Source organism: Trichosurus vulpecula, chromosome 2, assembly GCF_011100635.1.
Source record: "Trichosurus vulpecula isolate mTriVul1 chromosome 2, mTriVul1.pri, whole genome shotgun sequence".
Lineage (NCBI taxonomy): Eukaryota > Metazoa > Chordata > Mammalia > Diprotodontia > Phalangeridae > Trichosurus > Trichosurus vulpecula.
In genome coordinates this window covers 75,207,038-75,217,530 of record NC_050574.1, presented here as the reverse complement: position 1 = coordinate 75,217,530, position 10,493 = coordinate 75,207,038, and the positions used below count along the sequence as shown (strand labels likewise).

General features: G+C 43.1%; 1 protein-coding gene across 1 annotated transcript; it reads right to left on the bottom strand.

The window, feature by feature from the left end:
* Positions 1-430: 430 nt before the first annotated feature.
* On the bottom strand, positions 431-9,806 carry SNIP1 (Smad nuclear interacting protein 1). Its single transcript, XM_036745809.1, has 4 exons — positions 9,466-9,806; positions 6,807-6,909; positions 4,890-5,488; positions 431-3,977 (listed from the first exon to the last, which is right to left on the bottom strand). The coding sequence occupies exons 1-4, from the start codon at positions 9,780-9,782 to the stop codon at positions 3,716-3,718; spliced, it is 1,281 nt and encodes a 426-aa protein (XP_036601704.1). The 5' UTR covers positions 9,783-9,806; the 3' UTR covers positions 431-3,715.
* Between the last annotated feature and the right edge of the window lie 687 nt (positions 9,807-10,493).

Genomic DNA, 10,493 nt, shown 5'->3' with positions numbered 1-10,493 from the left:
TATCTAGCAAATTAATGATGCTGCATCCAAGGCTATGAATCAGGACCCTGTCTTCCCAAATTTATACCTTTCCCCAGCACCCAAGACAATGTGTGATTAATTCATTTCTTGTATTATAATGTATGGTGTGACTGAACCAATTGCATTTCCATTCAGGAAACTTGATTCCCAATGCAATACCAATCACATGGTGGGGTATTTTTGAAGTGGTAATGTGGATCCTCTAGTAACTATTACTTGGAATTTAAATCCAAATATTGTAGACTACCAGCAAGAAGGTTTGTCAAGGGATTGACTTTTGAAGATTTATTGAATTACTGAGATCTTGAAGTGCAAAATAGACAGAACCAGTTAACTTAAGGCTCTTTAATTTTAGTTCCTATGTTAAAGTATACCCCCCCAAGTTACCAAGAGATCAAAGCCAAAAAAGTTTTTAATTCCAAAACTTTAATTTAAAAGTGAGTAGCTATTTCACTTGATACAAACTTATATACATTTGTGAACATAGTATATTCTGAATCCTTTATCTTGCTCTTCAGAGACTGCTGGCATATACCTGAACATACCACACGAAAATTCTACTTCAACTTAACATTGTTTCATTTCTTGGCCAAATAAGTGATTTTTTAAAAAGAGGGAGTTAAGGACTTATAAAATGTAAACATTTGTACTATTTATCAAATAATAATCATCCTGAAAATCTATTTTTTAAAAAGTGATGAATTTCTAAAACCTTGCTGCATTGCATACTAGCATACTGATGTAAATACAATAATAAAAATTCCATTTAAAAAATCCAACCCAAATCAAACTATTCTTTACAGACACAAGCTATGAATTCTGTTTTTATTACTAAGTCAGAATAAAGGTTGCTTCACAAATTGTAATTACTAAGATGCTGCTTGTCTATAAGAGGATGAGGGGGTAGGTATGGTATGACTGGAGAAAACACTTAATGGGAAGTTTTGAGGAAATGGGATTCATATAAAATCCAGGAGAACTTCAGAATGACTGCAGGATTCAATAAGGAGATGCAAGTGACCAGAGTTCAAAAGCATTTTGATTTTTCACTTTGCTTTGGTTTAGACAGTCATTCTTCCTTGGAGTAGAAAAGGTACTGCAAACAAAGTTTGACAAGAGATGGCAGAAGAGGAAACCAAACGGTCCAACTAAACATGTTTCTCAGATAGAATGTGTAAGAACTATTGCACAACATCTGTCACTACTCCAGTTTAGAAATTTGCTGGTGATACCTGGCTTTGGAGCTAGAGGAGAATGGCATCTCAGCCGGCCTGCTCCCAGGCCCACTGCTTCCATCCTTTTTAAAGAAATCTTCCATCAGAATCACTGAATCCAGGAACCATTACTTGTTTGTCAAGAAGAAAACCTAGTACAAAAACATCTGTCTGTGCTGCCGGCACGTAGGAAAGTTGGTATTTTCTCCATGCTCTATTGATACATCCACCAGAGTGCAGGCTAGAAGTAAAACTTAAGAGCTGCTCTGCAGCATCAAGTGACCTTAAAACCCACTGGCAATCAGTGTAGCAACACAACTGATCAGAGAGGCACCGGAGTGAGAGAGACAAAGAGCAAGAGCAGGCCAAGGGAAAACTCAGTCTGTTTCAAAGAAAATTTAAAAATACAAAATTGGATTCTATACATGCATACATTGGATACTGGACATTAAGCATGTAGAAGCTGGCAGAGTCATTGGAGACAAAGACCTAGGGGAACAAACTGGTAAGTTTTTGCCCCTTTTAATTTTAAGCTTATTAAATGTTCACAAAATATCATGTTTTCCAAAGCTTTTTGTCCCCCAATCTAAACAATGAACACTAAACCCACACCATGTCGCCACATACCCAGTGGTCAACACTGGTCGGCTGTCTGAACATCGTCCATGACAAGATACATTGGGAGAAAAGCAGGTATAAATAACCAACATGCAGAGATAATCTCAAAATCTCATACATTTCAACCTAAGAACTAATTAATAGTAAAGCTAATTGACTTTCTATTTCTCTTTCCCTAACCAGCACTCTGGGAGTGGTGTTTGTGTAGACTGAAATAGCAAGGCCCTATGGGAGGGGAAGAGAGGAAGGGTACAAATAATCCATCGACTGAATAATCAGGCCTTGGTTTATACAGGGCCAACTATACATAGCATACACAAAAGCTTCTTTACACTCCCTGGTAAGGATAAAAATCTTGCTCCCAATTTAGAAAGCACTGATGCTTCAAAACGCTCAACGCTCTTTATATGGATTAGTGATCTGGAATTTAGTTTAGGTTGTCAGTGGTGTTCCCACCTGTTTCCCCTCTCAATCACCATTTATTTTCACTTCAAAAAAAATTTAAAATTTAAACCTTTTTAAAAACAAAAAGTATCAAAAGGCTTTATACTAGAAAGTATTACACTTTGGGGCTGAGTAGGGCTACATTTACAGATTCTTTTATTGTGTGATCCCAAACTATAAATAAATGAGATCCTGCTATTCAAATAACAGGGTGATCTATGCCTTTACTCATAATGTAGTATTCCATTTACATTACAAAAAAAACCACTCAGATGCATGTAGTACACACCTCCAGCCACCACCCACACACACCCACCCACACACTCTCTCATCCAATTTATATATACAACATATGTACACAGACAAAATTCGATGCACACATATTTGACTTGGGGAAGATTAGTAAATAGGTGTTTCCCTTACCTCAGCTCCTCCCTGCTTATGGGGGGGGGGTGGGGAAAGATGATAGACATGGCCTTCCAGGATATTAAAAAATACAGTAAGTAGAACAAAAATTTCTTTCTAGCACACACAAATCTAGTTAAAATGAATAGACTGCTCCAACATCTGAGGTAATCCTCCCACACAAGTGACGCTATGAGTTAGGAGAAAAAAATGATGTTATAATAAATGCAAAGCAGTTAAACAGACAAGAAAACCCAAATTAATGACAGACCCAGGCTACTTTGGGAAATACAGAATCCTCTTATGTAAGAAACAGATCCAGGATGCATTTTAATCTCTTCCCCGCAATGGCCATGGTTTTACTGTCCTGTCATGTAGTTCATCAGGACCCAATATTTGTCTGCATGTAAGCAGTCTATAAGGTCATATGTGTGGTAAAATTCTCATTCTCAAAGACTTAAATAATGAGATCGATTTCTATGATTCAAGGTTAACTGGACTGAAGCTTCGGTATATATAATGGGGGTCTGTTTTGCTGATAACCAAAACTTGGGCCAAATTCTCTGTCTAGGTATTTACAAAAAATAAAATGTGAAAAACTGCTGGTCCATATTTCTTAGTCACTGTACAAAGCAAATAGCTGCACAAAGAGAACATGCCATGTTTCTCTTTTTAACCAAGGGTCTACAGTTATCAGGCAATAGTTTCCAGAGCACCAACTCATGCCACGCCATCATGCTTCTACTATACACAATGGACAGACTGTTATTGGTGAAATTATTCTGAAAGCAAATGTCCACACTTGTGTGGCTAACGGGTTACAGAAATAAGTTCAACCAAAACCACAAATTATCAAATTTCTTAAATTTTAACATAAGCTGATCAGCAACAGAGGAAAGACTTAAGGCAATAAGAGGCACCAGGGAGTGCTGCTCTGCTCTTTAAATTCCAAGTCCAGGCCTTCGGCAAAGGAAAAATTCTCTTAACAGCTACAGGAGCTTCTTCTGAATTTGCTAGCTGTCAGAAATCTCCTCCTCCTCCTCATCCTCATCTTCTTTTCTATCCACCTCAGAGGTGTCTGAAGACTCATGAAGCAGTACATATTCCCTGCTACTGAACCCGAATTTGAGCACATCCTTCTCCTTTAGTTCATAGTAACGCTGTGGTTCAATGCGCTGGTTGTTCAAGAAGGTCCCATTACCTGAGCCAAGGTCGATGATATATGGCCTTACCCTTCGGCCAACTGTTCCATCAGCACGGGTGTATTCTACAAGCCTAGCAAAATAAGAAAAGGACTTTTAAATTAGCTCATGCCAAAGCACTGGACACAGAGACCAGGCTCATTCATGTACAGCTCTCTTTTCTAAGTAGAGTAGATGACATGAACAATGCTATTACTGGCTCAAGTTAAAATTCCTCCAAATAAAGAAACTTGACTAGGTATATGGGTAGAGGAAGTTGCTTATACACCTAAATTGTAGGAAGAGTGAATAATGCCTATTGAAGAACTCTCTTATACACCACAAAGACAAGGGATGGGAAAGTACAAATCAAAAAAAAAAAAAAAAAAACCAAAACAAAACCCCCCAAAAAACCCTATTCATTAGTCTTGCTCAGAATAAAGGGTATCATGACATGGCTAGTACATGAAGAAAATTACAGAAATATCTGTGTGATTTTTCTTTCACCTATCGAGACCTACAGATAACCAGGCTCCCTTTAGCTCAGTGAAATCCACAAAGCCAATTATTAGACACATGGGGTCTGATCACCCCAAAAAAGGGTTTCAGTCCTACAAATGGAGGTATTCAGGTTATTTATATACATTTTAAGTCAAAAGCTTGAGAAGGCAGTGTAATGTAGTGGAAAGAATAAGAGCACTGGACTTGGACGTTCAAACAACTGGATTTTAAAAAGTCCTGATTCTGGCACTTGCTGACCCTGGGCCTGTGGGGGAGTCGTTTAGTTTCTCAGAGCCTTGTCAGTCTCCTAATCTGAAAATGGGCATAAATAACAATACTTGCTCTACCCATCCTCAGACGGCTGCGGAAAAAATTACTTTGTAAGATGCCAAGTGGTAAAGAAACAGGGGCCAGTTTTGTTTTAAGAGTGAGACTGCAGAAAGAGCTGCGCAGAGGCCCTGACTTACTGATGACTTTAAAGCTAACAAGTTTTACCGAGCCTTACCGATACTGAAATACTGCGTGCTGCTTTGAACAGGAGGGGTGGTCAATAGGAATATCTGCAATTCGCCGGTGTCTGCCCAGAAGATAAGCACTTTGTCTGTGGATGTACATGACCGGGAGCACCTCATCATTCTTAAAGGGGTAAAGGCGCCAGCGTTTCTTTGGGATCCGTGCTTCTGGAGGCTCACTATACTTTATCACCACACCACGGAACATGTTGGTATCCTCAAGGAGTGCCCCTGACAGTTCAAAGCTGGGTTTCTCTTTATTTGGTGGGTCTTTTCCTTTACTGTGGCCACCAGCAGACTGCAGAACAATCTCCTGATTCTCATCACTGCTGCCACCCACATCTTTCTTCTGGCGACGTTCCCGTCGCCGAGAGTTATAAAATTCTCTTTCTGCTTCCTGTTCCTGTAGGTTCTGGGCATCTCGATTCCGCCCACCACTAGGCCTCTCACTAGCGGTCTTCCTCTGGTTAGAATGGCTATGGTGTCTGTCTCGGTCACCATTTCTCTCCCGTCTGTGTTCTTGTTCCGATTGCTCCCTGTGTTGCCTTTCATCTCTTCCTCTCCTGGGACGGTTTTCACTTTCACCACGTTCCTGAAATTCAAGGAACCATTCAATTATAGAGAGTTCCCAATTAATGAGGTTACTTACCAAAGCTCATTTTGCAAGTTCATTATTTGAAACCCAGAACGTTATCTTCCCAAAGGAAAAAAATGTCACAAATATGTGGTCCTGAGAAGCAAGGAGTTAAGAGGGAAGACCTAAAAGAGAAAGTATTTGTTCCCTCTTTCTTGTGGAAGGACCAGTCATAGGCAAAATTTTAAAACAGACGTTTGCCTTAAGCATTCTCCCACCTCTGGGCACCCCTCTTCCAAGTGCCTTCAAGTTGTGCTAAGAGCCCCAAAGAGCTATTTGGGGATAGTACAAGAAAGAATATAGCTACATACCTTCTAACTGAAGTAAATCTGTAACTACAAAAATTGCATGCAACAAAGAAAAAATTTCCCAGCCAAGAAGAGGAAAATCATTTTGGGCAGGAGTGGTCAACACATAGGTCAATTCAGCCTAGAAGGCCAGTCCTTGTAGTCAGCTCCTTAATTTGGTCCTGCTTCCCACAGCTCTGTCTTTTTCTACTTCTGAACACATAAATTCTATTAAGGCGCAAAATTTTCTCACAATTGGCTTCCATTGTGGGGTAAAGAGGATGCAGGAGGGTAAGTATAGGTATTGATAAAACAGAGGCTGCCTGTATTTCTATTTAGGATAAACCAAAAGTGACCAATGCATGTGCTAAAATTATTTAGTATAAACATTAAATTTAGGCCACATTGTTCTCTCACATATATTTTTGAGATTCATTCACAGTAGCTAGCTCTTTAGGAACTAATTTGGGAAAAGAAGATAAGAAATTTCAAGATAATTACTTTGATAGGTTTTTTTTAAATTTACATTCTGAAAGCCTTAGAGACTAACATGCTGTTAAAGAAATGAGAGGTATTAAAGAGTTGTACATTTAAGAATTAGATGACAGAGAGCTGCAGCATGTAGACAATGGCTCCACTCTGGGAAAGCTACAACCAGCTGCCCAAAGACAATTTATTCTCCAAGTGGTAGAACTAACAGCACAACATGGAATACTTGCCATGGAATACAAGCAGTGGCTAGGGTTTCCCAACTCTTGTTCTGAACCTTAAAAGATGTTAGTTAGTATGTGTATTTATGTTCCGAGCTCTTCAAGTAACTAGTTCTTTTAATGAAAACCAGTCTATATCCTGGCCCTCTCTCTCCATAAAAGTAATGCTATAACCTTGGGGCTTACTTCCCAATTGAAGAGGAAAGTCCACATTCTGATACTAGTATGAAGAAATTCTTAGATCAGAACTTGGGAATGAATCATGTCAGTTGCAATTACCTGCTTCACCTTGACTACGGGATGGTGAGGGCTACGGCTTCTCTTACTCCGAGGAGATCTGCTTCTTCTCCCAAAGGACTTGTTTTTCCTTTTGGTTGGTGATCTTTAGAAAACACAGCACACACAGGAATTGGTGGCTAAGCTTTGAACCTTTACCCCAATTTCCCTCACCCAAAGAAAAAAGTTTTTGACATCTCCTACCTAGTCTGCTGTAAGTTATCATAGGCTTGCTGAAGAATAAAACTGTGCAAGCACTGGTAAATGGACACAAGGAAAACGTGCAAGCATCGGTAAATGGACACAAGGAAAAAAAGGACTACACACTGCAGTAAAAATTGTCTTCAGATTAGGAGATCTAAATTATTATCTTAGATCTGCCACTTAATGTATGATCATGGGCAATAATAACTCACATTTCTACAACAGTTTACATTTTACAAAATGATCTATCTCTTCGTGACAGCCCCATGAACCAAATAATATGATTATCCCCACTTAGCAGATAAAACTGAGGTTCAAAAAGGTTTAGACTATGTTCACACAACTAGTAAGAGTCACAGACTGCTGGAGCCAGGGCTCTGAACAAAGATATTCTTATCCCCAACTCAGTGCTTTTCCCACTATATTATACTACTTCTCCAAAAAAAAAGCAAGGTGGAATGGGGGCAGAGGGGCAGGACAGCAATCACATAGGACTATGAAATATGAAACCCTGTGACTTCATGGTGCAGAAGATACTTTGCAATAAGCAAGTCCTTGAACTCTCTAGACCTCAATTTTCCCCATCTATAAAATTCAGTTAGACTAAATACCTGGACTAGAACCTGCCTCCAACTGCCTCTCTTTCTTTCAAGGTCCAACTCAGATGTCACCTCTTCTATTAAGAGCCCTCTCCACTCCCCATCACTATCAACCCAATCCCCTCATATACTGTGTCTTTCTTCTTTATAGCCTCATCTTTACTTAACTTAAATGAATGGTCCCTTCCAGCTTTAACTAAATCTCAACTCAAGGAAGATTTTGTCAGTAACCTTTACCTTACCCCATCCCCTCAGACCCATTACTCTGCTTTACTGAAATCTCCAATGCTTCCTCCAGGGGTGACTATGACCCTGAGTTTTTGAAGGCTATGCCTGAAGTGGGTAAGTTGGAAGGGCTTCAAGTTCAGCCTTAGGGATAAGACTGCGCATCTGTTGTTTCAAGACCAGTCTAGGTAAATTTGAAGAGGCTCATTACCAGAGGGCTGGCCTCACCAGAAGGCTGGCCAAGTGACTGACCACAACAATTCATAAAAACCATTTATTAAATTGTGGAGGAATGTTTCAACTTGTATTAAAAGAAGAGGTACTCATACCAAGGAAACCACAGAATCTTATCATAAGAACAAAATATTAAGGAGAAGGGTGTAGGGTGGTAGTGAAAAGGCTGTAAAGATGACAAGCAATATAAATCCTTCAAGAGGTACAAAATCTTGTTTGTGGGAATTGGGGGTAGAGGTGAGCACAGCAACAGCAGATTACAGTTATATTGCACAGTTTACAAATTTCTATCCATACAACAATGCTATAAAATGAATTAAATCCCAAAATGCCCAGTTCTATATTCTAGACAAAAAAAGTCAGCAAATAGCGATAAAAGTAAGCATTCACATCCAGATAGCCCTTTAGGCCTACAAAGCTCTTATGTATCTTATCTCAATTCACCCACAAAATAACTCTCCCATATAATTAATATGGCAGCTAGGTGTCAAAGTGGGGAGAGTGTCACGCCTGGAGTCAGGAATACTCAGTTTCCTCAGTTCAAATCTGGCTTCAGACACTTAACTAGCTGTGTGACCCTGAGCAAGTCACTTAACCCTGTTTGCCTCAGTTTCCTCATCTGTAATACGAGCTGGAGAAGGAAATGGCAAACCACTCCAGTATCTCTGCCAATAGGATCCCAAATGGGGGCACGAAGCCTCCAGAATAACTGAACAACAAAAACATAATTAATGCAAGCATTCTTATTTTTCTTTTACAAATGAGAAAACTGAGAGCCAGAAAAAGAAATCACCTTAGCCAAGGTCAGAAGGCTAGTGAGTGGCAGGGCCAAAATTAGAACCCGGGTCTCACTGGCCAGGGCTCTTTCTACCACAACCCAGCTACCTCTCTGAAGAGAATAAACCTGCGTACGAACAGCTACAAGTAACACCAGAGAGGGAGCAAAGGCATCCGAAAGTCCTATAAAGAGCCAAAAAGTGTGAGGACAGCTGGGAAAGAGAGTAAGGAAAGACTCCCTAGAAGAGACAGGATTTGCTTGGGGCTGGACCAGGAAAAGGGAAGGGATGGATCTGAGGCAGAAGAGCCCGGGAGGGATCACGAAGCAGAGTTAACAGAATGCTGTGTGTCTGGACAAAGGCGCGGGGCCACCGGATCGGGAGGTGAGAAAGCTCCCAAAGCTTGAGGAGGGAGGACCATGGAGGCTGACCCGGCGGGGCCACCCAAGGCGGGAGGGACAACCACCACAGCCGGGAGTCTGAACACTAGCGTCTCTCCAAACCTGTGAAGCAAGAGAGAGAAAGGGAGGAAGGGCAACGGGGACCCATTGCGGGAGCGAGGCCGGGGAGGGAGTAGGAGCGAGGTGTCCCCGAGTCTGAAGGGAGGAGGAAATGGGCTCGTACCTGCTGCAGCTGCCGGCGCGGTCGCCGGAGGCACGAGCGCTGCGGGCTCGCGAGGCCGGGGCCGAGGCCGGGGGCGGCAGCGGCGCCTCCTCCTCCCGCGCCGGGCTCGGACTTCCCGAGGAGCCGCGCCGGGCCCGGGACCGTGGCCGGTGAGAGCGGGAGGCGGGGGTCGGGCTGCGCTTCTCCTGCTTCACCAGCGACAGATCCGGCACCAGCACGTCGTCCCCCGCCGCTTCCCCCGGCTCGTCCTCGTCCTCCCGCCGCCGCCGGCGCCGGCGCCGCTGCCTCCGCTCCCGCTCGGACTTGGCCTCCTTCATCCTCGCGGCCCGGGCCAGTCGGCTCCTCAGCGACGGCCCGAGCGCGTACCTCCCGCTTCCGTTTCCGGGGCAGCTTCGATTCTCCTTCCGGCAGCCAAACGGAAGTGAGGCCCCTGGCGGACTTTGGGTCACGTTGTGTTCGCGCCCCCTGACGGACGCCGCTGAAAAGAGCGCGGTTCTCGAAAGAGGTGAGGGAGGTCTCGGCGAACCCCGTTGATAGGCCTGCAGGTGAACACGGGCCTGTGGAGTTCTCATCCTAAAATCAAAAACCCTTAGAAAAAAAGTTCCGTTGGCCTTGCCCCACCCCCACCCCCTCTCGCTCACTACGCCCACCCAGCTTCTCCCCTGGGGCAGCAGCTGGGATTTATTCGGGCCTCCCCAAAGACCCTCGTCTGATCCTCACCAAATAGGCGCCGTTACTGCCCCCATTTTCCAGATGAGGAAACGGAGGCAGGCAAAGGTGAAGCGAATTGCTGAGGTTCAACCAGCCAGGAAGTGGCTGAGGCCGGATTTGAACTCGGATCTTCCTCTGATTCCGGGTCCAGCCCTCCGGGCCACCTAGCTTGTCGTTGTCAGGCAGCTCAGTGTGGAGGAGTCGGGATTCCAACCCAGGTTCAGAGCCCCTTGCTGTCGCCCTTCCACCCACCAGGCTGTCTGTCAGTTATCTTGTTACTGCTGGATAAAGGGCAGAGACGGTGGAGTAGAGGATGG

Excerpts from the sequence above, each read along its gene's own strand:
- SNIP1 (XM_036745809.1), bottom strand. The coding sequence starts at position 9,782 with ATGAAGGAGGCCAAGTCCGAGCGGGAGCGGAGGCAGCGGCGCCGGCGC. Across the intron at positions 6,910-9,465 it reads CGCGCCGGCAGCTGCAGCAG|ATCACCAACCAAAAGGAAAA; the intron begins GTACGAGCCCAT and ends TGTTTTCTAAAG. Across the intron at positions 5,489-6,806 it reads CCGTAGTCAAGGTGAAGCAG|GAACGTGGTGAAAGTGAAAA; the intron begins GTAATTGCAACT and ends CTTGAATTTCAG.